The sequence below is a fragment of the Heterodontus francisci genome, chromosome 14 (genome assembly GCF_036365525.1).
Source record: "Heterodontus francisci isolate sHetFra1 chromosome 14, sHetFra1.hap1, whole genome shotgun sequence".
NCBI lineage: Eukaryota > Metazoa > Chordata > Chondrichthyes > Heterodontiformes > Heterodontidae > Heterodontus > Heterodontus francisci.
This window is the reverse complement of record NC_090384.1, coordinates 13,501,584-13,516,201: the sequence shown is the minus strand read 5'-3', so window position 1 is coordinate 13,516,201 and position 14,618 is coordinate 13,501,584. Positions and strand designations below refer to the sequence as shown.

General features: G+C 47.2%; 1 protein-coding gene across 1 annotated transcript in view; it reads left to right on the top strand.

Annotated features, from left to right (window-relative positions):
- The window catches only part of LOC137377244 (myosin-binding protein C, cardiac-type-like), a 182,559-nt gene that overhangs the window by 32,577 nt on the left and 135,364 nt on the right, over positions 1–14,618 (top strand). The window contains exons 7-12 of the mRNA XM_068046785.1: positions 3,521–3,583; positions 4,570–4,797; positions 5,404–5,552; positions 7,797–7,914; positions 9,642–9,690; positions 11,978–12,025. Coding sequence (XP_067902886.1) covers positions 3,521–3,583; positions 4,570–4,797; positions 5,404–5,552; positions 7,797–7,914; positions 9,642–9,690; positions 11,978–12,025 — 655 coding nt within the window. The remainder of the gene's footprint in view (positions 1–3,520; positions 3,584–4,569; positions 4,798–5,403; positions 5,553–7,796; positions 7,915–9,641; positions 9,691–11,977; positions 12,026–14,618) is intronic.

The following is a 14,618-nucleotide window of genomic DNA, read 5'->3' as shown; positions in this document are numbered from 1 at the left end:
TTACTCCAAATATGGATTGAAACTGTGAGGCACACAGATATAACAGGAGTTTTAACTCCCATAACACATTCAGAATTTAGAATAACAGCTGCCTGGGAGTTACAGGCTGGACTATAATCAAGGGGTTCAGGGTGGTTTATATATAGAATAACAGATACCCGGGGTAGGTTACAGACTGGAATCTAATCGCAGGGTATGGGTGTGTTTATATCTAGAACAACAGATATTCGGGAGTGAGTTACAGACTGGAATCTAATCGAGGGGTTCGGGGGTGTTTATATCTAGAACAACAGATATTCGGGAGTGAGTTACAGACTGGAATCTAATCGAGGGGTTCGGGGGTGTTTATATCTAGAACAACAGATATTCGGGAGTGAGTTACAGACTGGAATCTAATCGAGGGGTTCGGGGGTGTTTATATATAGATTAACAGATATCCGGGAGTGAGTTACAGACTGGAATCTAATCGCAGGGGATGGGTGTGTTTATATCTAGAACAACAGATATTCGGGAGTGAGTTACAGACTGGAATCTAATCGAGGGGTTCAGGGTGGTTTATATAAAGAATAACAGATACCCGGGGTAGGTTACAGACTGGAATCTAATCAAGGGGTTCAGGGTGGTTTATATAAAGAATAACAGATACCCGGGGTAGGTTACAGACTGGAATATAATCGAGGGGTTCAGGGTGGTTTATATAAAGAATAACAGATACCCGGGGTAGGTTACAGACTGGAATCTAATCGAGGGGTTCAGGGTGGTTTATATAAAGAATAACAGATACCCGGGGTAGGTTACAGACTGGAATCTAATCAAGGGGTTCAGGGTGGTTTATATAAAGAATAACAGATACCCGGGGTAGGTTACAGACTGGAATCTAATCGCAGGGTATGGGTGTGTTTATATCTAGAACAACAGATACCCGGGAGTGAGTTACAGACTGGAATCTAATCGAGGGGTTCGGGGGTGTTTATATCTAGAATAACAGATACCCGGGAGTGAGTTACAGACTGGAATCTAATCGAAGGGTTCTGGGGTGTTTATATATAGATTAACAGATACCTGGGAGTGAGTTACAGACTGGAATCTAATTGGAGGGTATGGCGGTGTTTATATATAGAATAACAGATACCCGGGCTTGAGTTACAGTCTGGAATCTAATCGAGGGGTTCAGGGTGGTTTATATATAGATTAACCGATACCTGGGAGTGAGTTACAGACTGGAATCTAATTGAGGGGTTCGGGGGGGTTATATATCTAGAATAACAGATATTCGGGAGTGAGTTACAGACTGGAATCTAATCGGAGGGTTCGGGGGTGTTTATATATAAAATAACAGATATTCGGGAGTGAGTTACAGACTGGAATCTAATCGGAGGGTATGGGGGTGTTTATATATAGAAAATCAGATACCCAGGAGTGAGTTACAGACTGGTATCTAATCGAGGAGTTCAGGTAGTTTATATATAGAATAACAGATACCCAGGAATGGGTTACAGACTGGAATCTAATCGATGGGTAGAGTGTGGTTTATATATAGAATAACAGATACCCAGGAGTGAGTTACAGACTGGAATCTAATCGAGGGGTTCAGGTAGTTTATATATAGAATAACAGATACCCAGGAATGGGTTACAGACTGGAATCTAATCGATGGGTAGAGTGTGGTTTATATATAGAATAACAGATACCCAGGAGTGAGTTACAGACTGGAATCTAATCGAGGGGTTCAGGTAGTTTATATATAGAATAACAGCTACCCAGGAATAGGTTACAGACTGGAATCTAATCGAGGGGTTCAGTGTGGTTTCTATATAGAATAACAGATACCCAGGAATGGGTTACAGACTGGAATCTAATCGAGGGGTTCAGTGTAGTTTATATATAGAATAACAGATACCCGGGAGTGAGTTACAGACAGGAATCTAATCGAGGGGTTCAGTGTGGTTTATATATAGAATAACAGATACTCGGGAGTGAGTTACAGACTGGAATATAATCGAGGGTTTCAGGTAGTTTATATATAGAATAACAGATACCCGGGAGTGAGTTACAGACTGGAATCTAATTGAGGGGTTCAGTGTGGTTTATATATAGAATAACAGATACCCGGGAGTGAGTTACTGACTGGGATCTAATCGAGGGGTTCAGTGTAGTTTATATATAGAATAACAGATACTCGGGAATGAGTTACTGACTGGAATCTAATCGAGGGGATCAGGTGGTTTATATATAGAATAACAGATACCCAGGAGTGAGTTACAGACTGGGATCTAATCGAGGGGTTCAGTGTGGTTTATATATAGAATAACAGATACTCGGGAGTGAGTTACAGACTGGGATCTAATCGAGGGGTTCAGTGTAGTTTATATATAGAATAACAGATACCCAGGAGTGAGTTACAGACTGGGATCTAATCGAGGGGTTCAGTGTGGTTTATATATAGAATAACAGATACCCTTAAATATATCTATGCTTTTCACCTTAACCACTCAATAAGGTCATGAATTCCACATTTTAACCACTCTTTGGGTCAAGAAGTTTCTCCTGAATTCCATATTGGATTTATTAGTGACTGTCTTATATTTATAGCTTCTAGTTTTGGGCTTTCCCACAAGTGGAATAATTTTCTCTATGTCTACCCTATCAAACCCTGTCATCATTGTAAAGAGCCTCTATCAGGTCACCCCTCAGCTTTATCTGATCTGACAAAAAGAGCCCAGTCTTTTCAGCTGTTCCTAATAGGTAGAAACTCTCCGTTCTGGTGTCATCTTTGTAAATTCTCTTTGCATCTACTCCAGTGCCTCTATATCATTTTAATTATAGGGAGATCAATTCACTGTACTCCAGGTGTACTCTAACCAAGATTCTGTACAAGTTTAACATAACTTCTCTGCTCTTCAATTCTATCTCTCTAGAATCCCAGTGCTTGGTTTGCTTTTTTATGGCCTTGTTAACCTGCGTTGATACTTTTAGTGATCTGTATATCTGTAACACCGGATCCCTTTGCTTCTTGAACACATTTAGGGATTTGCTTTCCAAGCTGCAGGTGACCCCCTCATTCTACTAATAGGTGTGTTTTTTTAATATAGATGATAATTCTGAAATCCTTTTCCTCTCTGTCATCACCCACCTACACCCAACCCTCCCACCACCACCCACAGCTGTGTCTGGCCTAAATACAGAACAACACAGCGACATTCATGTAACTGGTGACTTAGATAGGAAGGGGACAGACAGGTGCTCTGTGTTCACTCTCTGAGTGCCCTGTGCAGTAAAGAGCTTGCACACTGGACTAACTCCTCTGATCTGTGCTTGTGGGATTCAATAGTTTAAGTTCTTCCCTCTGTCCCACACAGAACAGAGGCGAGCTTTAGCTGTTAACTTTGCAGATAGAGTTATAGAGTCATAGAGTTCTACAGCACAGAAACAGGCCCTTCGGCCCACCGTGTCCGTGCCGGCCATCAAGCCTATCTATTCGAATCCCATTTTCCAGCACTTGGACCATAGCCTTGTAAAGGGGAAGAATGTACAGCAGCTCCAAATGAAGCAGAGCTAGGGGCAATAACAGAACCAGAGACAGGTGAGAGGGGAGGGGAGGGGCAGAGTAAGAAGAGGAAGGCGATGGGCTGGGGGAGGAGAGGGCAAAGGATGGGGAGGGGGGGAGGGGAGGGAAGGGGGAAAAGTGTGCATATGAGAATTTGTGAGTGAGTGGGTGTGTGGGAGTGAGTGGGTGGGTGTGTAAGAGAGTATGTGTGTGATTGTGAATGTTTCAGAGTGGGTGGGTGTGTATGAGTGTGTGTGTAAGAGAGTGCGCATGTGATTGTGAGTGTGTGAGAGTGAGTGAGTGCGGATGTAAGGGAATGGGTGTGTGCTTTTGAGTGTGTGGGAGTGAGTTGGTGTGTAAGGGAGTGTGTGAATGTGAGTGTGTGTGAGTGAGTGTGTGAGTGGGTGTGTGTGAGTGGGTGTGTAAGGGAGTGTGTGAGTGTGAGAGCGGGTGAGTGGGTATGTGAGAGAGTATGTGAGTGTGAGAGTGGGTGTGTAAGGGAGTGTGTGAGTGTGAGAGCGGGTGAGTGGGTATGTGAGAGAGTATGTGAGTGTGAGAGTGGGTGTGTGAGTGTGTGGGAGTGAGTGGGTGTGTAAGGGAGTGTGAGAGCGGGTGAGTGGGTGTGTGAGAGAGGGTCCTGTGTAGATGGTGGATGAGGGGTCAGTGTTTCCACACAGCCAACAGGCTCAGGGTTTGTTGCAGCAACTCTGAGTGTGAGTAGTGACACACTCAGTTTGCCAGTGACCGGTTAGTGCTGCTCACACACAGCCCCCCCATCCCCGCGTTCCCCCCCCCCCCCCCCTCTAATCCTGCACTGACCTCCGTCCTGTTCCCATGGAGAAGGAGGAAGACATACAGGGAGTCAGTGTGATTGTGAAGGGAGACGGATGGATTCCAGATCATTTCCATAGTATAAACTGTCCCAGTGAGACTCCCGCAGCTTTCTCACTAAAGTTGAGCGAGGGAGCCAATCTTTCAATGGCAGTAAATGCCACTTTTTATATCGGCAGCCTCCAACGCAGAGAATATTCCAGGAGCAGCCAATGGAGTGAGGGCACCAGGAGAACCCGGGGATGTGAAGATTGCAGAAGCCCATTACACAGAGGAGGATCTCAGCGGGCCCGGCAAAGAGAAGGTTCTGGATCTCACCAGCGGTGGAACAGTCCCTAAGACTGTCAGTGAAGGGATGGCTTCACAAGAAACTGGTGCTCTGTTCATGGAGAAACCACAGTCGGGAACAGTGACAGTCGGTAAGAAACGGCAGCTTGGACAAAGAAAGTTCTCAAATTCACCTCACCAGCAACCCCACCCCCCCCCCCAGAGTACCCTGCCCACCCCATGCGTACCCCATCTCCAGAGTACCCCCGCTCCTGAGTGCCCCCCTAGAGTACCCCTTCCTCCAGAGTACACTACTCACTACAGTACACTCAAATCCACAGCATACACCCCCATAATGTTCTACTTCACACTCTCTGCACCTGTACACCCCTTATCCCCCCTCCACATGTCCCCTTCACATTCCCAGTATCACCCTTCCACTCTCACCACTCCCTGATTCTCCCTAACCCTCCATATCCATCCCCCGTATACACCCCTCACCACCCTCACCTCACTCCCCCCCGTATCCACCCACACCCCTCTGTATTCCCCCTCACACCTCCACCCATATCCACCCTCAACCCCTGTACTTCCCCTCATACCCCCACCCATATCCACCCTCACCATCCTATTCCCTTTACTCCCCTTATCCCACTCCCCACGCCCAGATCCCCCATTATCTCATTGCTCCTGTATTGCCCTCTTGCTCCCTGACTCCCACTAACACTGATTTGCCTTGTTTTGCTGTTGTTGGTCAGGGGCTGATATCAGCTTCACGACACGGGTGCAAGGCACCAACATCCTGAGGAAACCCACTGTCAGATGGTTCAAAGGCAAATGGATGGACCTCGCCAGTAAAATCGGGGCACACCTACAGCTGAAAGAGACGTATGATCGCAACACCAAGGTAATATCCACAATAATGGCCAATAGTGAAGAGTCACCTCTCCCCCCATGGCCAATAGTGAAGAGTCACCTCTCCCCCCATGGCCAATAGTGAAGAGTCACCTCTCCTCCCATGGCCAATAGTGAAGAGTCACCTCTCCTCCCATGGCCAATAGTGAAGAGTCACCCCTCCCCCCATGGCCAATAGTGAAGAGTCACCTCTCCCCCCATGGCCAATAGTGAAGAGTCACCTCTCCTCCCATGGCCAATAGTGAAGAGTCACCCCTCCCCCCATGGCCAATAGTGAAGAGTCACCTCTCCCCCCATGGCCAATAGTGAAGAGTCACCTCTCCCCCCATGGCCAATAGTGAAGAGTCACCTCTCTCCCCATGGCCAATAGTGAAGAGTCACCTCTCCCCCCATGGCCAATAGTGAAGAGTCACCTCTCCCCCCATGGCCAATATTGAGTCACCCCTCTCCACCCATACCAATAGTGAACAGTCACCCCTCCCCCCATGGCCAATACTGAACTATCACCCCTCTCCCCCCATGGCCAATACTGAACAGTCACCTCTCCCCCATGGCCAATAGTGAACAGTCACCTCTCCCCCCCCCCCCCATGGCCAATACTGAACTATCACCCCTCTCCACCCATACCAATAGTGAACTATCACCCCTCTCCCCCCATGGCCAATAGTGAACAGTCACCTCTCCCCCCCATGGCCAATAGTGAACAGTCACCTCTCCCCCAATGGCCAATACTGAACTATCACCCCTCTCCACCCATACCAATAGTGAACAGTCACCTCTCCCCCCATGGCCAATAGTGAACAGTCACCTCTTCCCCCCCCCCCCCCCCCATGGCCAATAGTGAACAGTCACCTCTCCCCCAATGGCCAATACTGAACTATCACCCCTCTCCCCCCATGGCCAATAGTGAACAGTCACCTCCCCCCCCATGGCCAATAGTGAACAGTCACCTCTCCCCCCACCCCCCCCCCCATGGCCAATAGTGAACAGTCACCTCTCCCCCCATGTCCAATAGTGAACTATCACCCCTCTCCACCCATACCAATAGTGAACAGTCACCTCTCCCCCATGGCCAATAGTGAACAGTCACCTCTCCCCCCAATGGCCAATAGTGAACAGTCACCTTACCCCGCATGTCCAATAGTGAACAGTCACCCCTCCCCGCATGGCCAATACTGAACTATCACCCCTCTCCACCCATACCAATAGTGAACAGTCACCCCTTCCCCCATGGCCAATACTGAACTATCACCCCTCTCCACCCATACCAATAGTGAACAGTCATCCCTCTCCCCCCATGGTCAATAGTGAACAGTCACCCCTCTCCCAGTGGACAATAGTGAAGAGTCACCCTTCTCCCCCCATGGCCAATAGTGAACAGTCACCCCTCTCCCCCCCATGGCTAATAGTGAAGAGTCACCCCTCCTCCATTGGCCAATAGTGAACAGTTACCCCCTCCCCCCATGGCCAATGGTGAACAGTCACCAATTCCCCCACGGTCAGTGGTATATAGTCACCCCCTCTCCCCATGGCCAATGGTGAACAGTTACCACCTCTCTCCCATGGCCAATGGTGCAGTTACCCCCTCTCCCCCATGGCCAATGGTGAACAGTCACCCTCTCCCCCACGGTCAGTGGTGAATAGTCACCACTCCCCCCATGGCCAATACTGAACTGTCACCCCTCTCCCCCCATGGCCAATAGTGAACAGTCACCCCTCTCTCAATGGCCAATAGTGAACAGTCACCCCTCTCCCCCCACAGCCAATAGTGAACAGTCACCACTCCCCCTACGACCAATGGTGAACAGTCACCTCTCCCCCCCCACAGCCAGTGGTGAACAGTCACCCCCTCACCCCATGGCCAATGGTGAAGTCACCCCCTCCCCCCACGGTCAGTGGTGAAGAGTCACCCCTCCCCCCATGGCCAGTGGTGGACCTCACCCTTCCCCCCCATGGCCAATTACCTAGAGTGACCCCTCACCTCCGACCCACCCAGCAGTGGAGCCAGCAAGTGTGCGGGTTATTATGTCACTTATGTTAAACACAATTCAATATTAGGAAGAGAGGGGCAGAAGGAACTATGGGTCACCTTATCCATTCTCTGAGGAACTGGGAACTGTTTGTAAGATGTGTGCATGTATGGTTTCTAGCCTGAGAACAGAGACCTGGTGAAGGCCTGCTAAATGTCAAGCTTCATATACTTCCTCATGATGAAGTATGTCACTCGTTTCCACAGGTTTACACTTTTGAGATGCACATCATACAGGCAAAGACCAATGATGCGGGAGGATATCGATGTGAAGTGAATGACAAGGATAAGTTTGATTGCTGCAACTTTGAGCTGAATGTTCAAGGTAAGTTCAAGGAATGGCCTCCCCATCTCTATAAACTACCTCCCTATGGAGAGGAGGGGGTTGGGAGATTTCAGATGGCCCATTTCAGTAGCAGTTCACTCAGACTGCTGTTTCGAGATCAAAAGCAAAGTACTGCAGATACTGGAAATCTGCAATAAAAACAGAAAGTGCTGGAGATACTCAGCAGGTCAGGCAGCGTCTGTGGAGAAAGAAACAGAGTTAACATTTCAGGTCAGTGACCTTTCATCAGAACTAGCAAAAGTTAGAGATGTAACAGGCAAATACAGAGACAGAGGAAAGTAGGGAGTGGGGGTGACAGGGAGAAGAACAAAAGGGAAGGTCTGTGATAGGGTGGGAGGCAGAACAGGTTAAATGATGAAAGGGATGATGGGACAAGGCAAAAGGGGATTTTAGTGAGACAAGTAAAGACACAAAAAGGGGGTCTAGAGGAAGTGTAAATGAGAAAAGCAGAATGATAACAGCATCTGCTGTCCAAAGAAACAGGGCCAGTGGTTATGATCCAAAATTGCTGATTGCAATGTTGAGTCCAGAAGGCTGTAAAGTGCCCAACGAAAAGATAAGGTGCTGTTCCTTGAGCTTACGTTGAGCTTCATTGGAGCCATGTAGGGGACCGAGGAGAGAGAGGTCAGCGTGAGAGCAAGGTGGAGAATTAAAATGACAAGCCACTGGAAGCTCAGGGTCACCCTTGTGGACTGAACGATTTTGTTTCGCAAAGCGGTCACCCAATCTGAGGTTGGTCTCCCCAATGTAGAGGAGGCTGCATTGTGAGCAGCTAATACATAATACTACATTGAAAGAGGTACATGTAAATCGCTGTTTTACCTGGAAGGAATGTTTGAGGCTCTGGATGGTGAGAAGGGAAGAGGTAAAAGGTATTGTATCTCCTGTGCTTGCATGGAAAGACAGCATGGGAAGGGGACAAGGTGTCGGGGGTGATAGAGGAGTGGGCCAGGGTGTTGCGGAGGGAACAGTCCCTTTGAAATGCTGAAAGGCCAGGGGAGGGGAAGATGTGTGTGGTGATGGCATCAAGTTGGAGGTGGCAGAAATGGAGGAGGAACTGCTGAATGTGGAGGCTGGTAGGGTGGAAGGACAAGGAGAACTTTATCATCATTCTGGGAGGGAGGGGAAGGGGTGAGAGCAGAATTGAGGGAAATGGGATGGACACAGGCGAGGGCCCTGTCAACCACAGTGGAGGGGAATCCTCAGCTGATAAAAAAGGAAGACATATTGGAAGAACCTGTAGGGAAGGTGCTGTTTCTAATTGACTTGGAATCAGAAACTGAATACAAACTGGTCAAATTTACAAGTGATATCACACCAGGAGGAAGAAAAAGGTAGAGAAGCGGAGAGGTTAGGGAGTGAATCCCTGAGCTCAGGGCCCAGGCAACTGAAGGCATGGCCGTCAAAGATGGAGTAATGAAAATCGGGGAGAAGAGCATAGAAACAGGAGTAGGCCATTCAGCCCCTTGAGCCTGTTCCGTATGCACTACGGCCCAGAATTGGAGGAGTGCAGATATCTCAGAGGGTTGTGGGGCTGGAGGAGGTTACAGAGATAGGGAGGGGCGACGCCATGGAGGGTTGATCAGCGAGCACAGGGGTGATGGTGAATGGGACAGTTTGCTAAGTACTGTTTGGAGCAGAGTTGTAAACATCATCTGTAAATACTACAGTAGTGACACTAACTCTCTGGCCTGTTCTCATCCCAGAGGTGCCAATGCAAGAGGAAGTGGACATTTTATCTCAGTTCAGACGCACGTAAGTGATTCTCTGCTTATTTGAGATGTGAAACATGTTTTAACATATCAGGCACTCTGATCCCAACTCTGAGTTTCTGAACCCCACAGCAATACTTTCTACCCAGAAAGTAGGGTGTAGGGATAAACCCAGCAACTACAGGCCAGTCAGTTTAACCTGGCAGTGGGGAAGATTTTAGGAACAATAATTCAGGACAAAATTAACAGTCACTTGGTCCAATATGGGTTGATTAAGGAAAGCCAGCATGGATTTGTTAAGGGCAAATCGTGTTTAATTAACCTGATTGAATTTTCTGATGAGGTAACAGAGAGGGTTGATAAGGGTAATGCAGTTGATGTGGTGTATATGGACTTCCAAAAGGCATTTAATAAAGTGCTATATAATAGGCCTATCAGCAAGGTTGAAGCCCATGGAATTTCAGGGACAGTGGCAACATGAATACAAAGTTGGTTGAATGACAGGAAACAGGGTATAGTGGTGACCAGTTGTTTTTCGGACTGGAGGAAGGTATACAGTAGACTTCCTCACAGGTCAGTACGAGGATCACTGCTATTTTTTGAACTATATTAATGACTTGACTGTGCAGTGCAAAAAATTTGGAAGTATTGTGAACTGTGAGGAGGATAGTGATAAACTTCAAGAGGACATAGACAGGCTGGCGGAGTGGGCGGACACGTGGCAGATGAAATTTAATGCAGAGAAGCATGAAGTGATTCATTTTGGTATAAAATAAAGGGCACAATCCTGAAGGGGGTGCAGGAGCAGAGAGACCTGGGGGTAAATGTGCACAAATCATTGAAGGTTACAGGGCAGGTTGAGAAAGCAGTTAATAAAACATACGGGATCCTGGGCTTTATAAATAGGGGCATAGAGTACAAAAACAAGGAAGTTGTGTTAAATCTGTATAAAACACTGGTTCAACCTCAACTGGAGTATTGTGTCCTATTCTGGGCACCGCACTTTAGGAAAGATGTGAGGGCATTAGAGACGGTGCAGAAAAGATTTACGAGAATGATTCCAGGGATGAGGAACATCAGTTCTGAGGATAGATTGGAGAAGCTGGGGCTGTTCTCCTTAGAAGAGAAGGTTGAGAGGAGGTTTGATCAAGGTGTTCAAAATCATGAGGGGTCTGGACAGAGCAGATAGAGAGAAACTGTTCCCATTGGCAGATGGGTGAAGAACCAGAGGACATTAATTTAAGGTGATTGGCAAAAGAAGCAACGGTGGCATGAGGAAAAACATTTTTTACACAGTGAGTGGTTCGGATCTGGAATGCACTGCCCGAGAGTGTGGTGGCGGCAGATTCAATCGGACTTTCAAAAGGAAATTGGATAACTATCTGAAGAGATAAATTTGTAGAGCTATGGGGAGAAGGCGGGGGAGTGGGACTAGCCAAGTTGCACTGGCAGAGAGCTGGCAAGTTCATTATGGGCCGAATGGCCTCCTTCTGTGCTGTAACCATTCTATAATTCTACAACCAAAAACCTAGGCCCATTCAAGACACAACCTCAGGGTATACCTCTCCTCATAAAGGCCACTTGCCTCTTCATTGTCCTTGTGCAAGGTGTCCTGACAGGCCAGGCCCTCAGTTAAGACAGTGCCTCCCAGTGTTTGCCAATCTGCAGCCTGGGCCAGCTGGCTTCTCAGAGTTTCCACTCACTTCTGTATCTTCAGGCTGAGGAGGGAGGCAGGTGCCAGTCAGTCTCAGACCATCCACAGCAATCTGCTGCTTGACTGGGCATTGGTGTCATCCTAGCTAGTTTGCTACTTTTAGGCAGTCCCATTTGGGCTGTGCCTGGAGGGATCGAACATGGTAGGCTATTGCCATGGGCAGCTCATTGGTCAAACATGTCAATGTATTCAACACTGGAGCTCATTGGCACAGGATGGCAAGCTAATGGTGTAAGATGGCAGCGCTTTGGTCCATTCCGGTAGCTCAATTGTGTATTGTGGGAGCTCATTCATCAAATGTGTCAGTGTATTGGCTCAAGATGGCAATCTGTTGGTTGACCGTGGCAGCTCATTGACCCATCACGACTGTTCAGGAGCCAAGCCTGTGACCCCCTCCCTTCCCATCTCTCCCATTGTGCTGTATATGGACCTTTTCATTAGTGTTTAAAGTTCAATTGAGTTGATTTAATGGGTTTTTAAACATGAACTATGGCCGGTAAAGGGGTTGAGGGTGGGTGAAGTTTCAGATTGTGTTTGGGCTTGTTGCTGGTACCTGCCTGGTCTGTACAGCCACTGGAAGGAGCAGTTTTAACCTGTAATTTAAACCACCATCTAGGAGCCTGGCAGCAGTGGGATCACGGAGGAAGATGGGGACCAGCGGCAGGTAGTAACACTTTATTGCACTGCTCAACATCCCAGGTCTAAAAGGGGCACCAGCCATTGCAGGAGGATCCAAGCGACCACCTTGAACTACTTGATTGGCCAATGATAAACACAGCAAAGGCATAAATAGTGATGGGGAATCCCCGCTCATGATCAGGGCCATGGCCCCTTTAAGAACCTGGAACTGCGAGCTGATTCCCAGAATCGCTCCCAAAATTTGGACCGCTATGGAGTGGAGGTGAGGGGGGGGGGGGGATTCTGGAGGGAGCTTGATTGTGCGAGGCAACCACCGAGTCACATCAGTAACCCGTGAAACTAACACTCACTGTCTGTCTGTCTGTGAACCAGACCCACCCACCCCCACCCTACTCCCCTATCCCAAACCCCCAGCCCACATCCTCTCACAGCACCCGAGCCCACCCACCCTTCACCCCACCCCATTCTGTCCCTTCCCCAGTCCCACTCCACCTCCTCCACACCACCTTCACCCTTCCTCCTAAACCCCACTCCACCCAAATACCCCATACCTACTAGAGTCTACACCAAACTCTGAATCCCCTCCAGATCCTCACCCTTCCACCCTCCTCAATACCTCTCTGCATCCACACCTTACCCTGCTCTCTCCTGTCCTATAGACACATAGAAACATAGAAAATAGGAGCAGGTGTAGGCCATTCGGCCCTTCGGGCCTGCTCCGCCATTCAAAAAAGATCATGGCTGATCGTCTAATTCAGTACCCTGTTCCCACTTTCTCTCCATATCCCTTGATCCCTTTGGCATTAAGAAATATATCTTTCTCTTCTTGAATATATTTAATGACTTGGCCTCCACTGCCTTCTGCAGTAGAGAATTCCACAGGTTCACCACCCTCTGAGTGAAGAAATTTCTCCTCATCTCAGTTCTAAATGGCATACCCCGTATCCTGAGACTGTGACCCCTGGTTCTGGACTCCCCAGCCATCGGGAACAGCCTCCCTGCATTTAGCCTGTCTAGTCCTGTTAGAATTTTATAGGTTTCTATGAGATCCCCTTTTATTCTTCTAAACTCTAGTGAATATAGGCCTAGTTCACCCAATCTCTACTCATACAATCCTGCCATCCCAGGAATCAGCCTAGTAAATCTTCTTTGCACTCCCTCCATGGCAAGAACATCCTTCCTCAGATAAGAAGACCAAAACTGCACACAATACTCCAGATGTGGTCTCACCAAGGCCCTGTATAACTACAGTAAGACATCCTTCTCCTGTTCTCAAATCCTCTTGCAATGAAGGCCAACATACCACCCGCTCTCCTGCACACTAATCTGCTCTCTCACCACACCCCACACCCCCGCCCACCATTACCCCACTTCCTCTCCCTCCCGTATCCCCCTCTCTCCTTTGTCACAGGACTCTCATACATTCTAACACACTGTCATCTTTTACCTTTATGTTTTGAGCCCCATCAGCAAAAAACATGCACTAATCTATCACTCCCACTGTGCTGGTGTCTCATTGGTCTGTTGTGATAGTGAAACCTCACAGCTTAGCAAATCAGTGGCCTCGACACAGGAATGATGACAAAATAAGTTTGTGGGGTAAGTGTCAGGACATGTCATGGTCTAGGACACAAACAAGGGCTGATCTGATACGAAAGACAGAACAAACATGCATTTCCAAAGCATCTTTCAAGGGCTCGGGACGTCCGAAACGCTTCATAGTCAGTGAAGTCCTATGTGAACATTGTCACTGTTGCTATGTGAATATTGTCACTGTTGGTATGTTGAATATTATCACTGTTGCTATGATGAATATTGTCACTGTTGCTATGTGAATATTGTCACTGTTGCTAGGTTGAATATTGTCACTGTTGGTATGTTGAATATTATCACTGTTGCTATGTGAATATTGTCACTGTTGCTATGTGAATATTGTCACAGTTGGTATGTTGAATATTATCACTGTTGCTATGTTGAATATTGTCACTGTTGCTAGGTTGAATATTGTCACTGTTGCTATGATGAATATTGTCACTGTTGCTATGTTGAATATTGTCACTGTTGCTATGATGAATATTGTCACTGTTGCTAGGTTGAATATTGTCACTGTTGCTATGATGAATATTGTCACTGTTGCTAGGTTGAATATTGTCACTGTTGCTATGTTGAATATTGTCACTGTTGCTATGATGAATATTGTCACTGTTGCTATGTTGAATATTGTCACTGTTGCTATGATGAATATTGTCACTGTTGCTATGTGAATATTGTCATTGTTGCTAAGATGAATATTGTCACTGTTGGTATGTTGAATATTATCACTGTTGCTATGTGAATATTGTCACTGTTGCTAGGTTGAATATTGTCACTGTTGGTATGTTGAATATTATCACTGTTGCTATGTGAATATTGTCACTGTTGCTATGTTGAATATTGTCACTGTTGCTATGTGAATATTGTCACTGTTGCTAGGTTGAATATTGTCACTGTTGGTATGTTGAATATTGTCACTGTTGCTAGGTTGAATATTGTCACTGTTGCTATGTGAATATTGTCACTGTTGCTAGGTTGAATATTGTCACTGTTGCTAGGTTGAATATTATCACTGTTGCTATGTG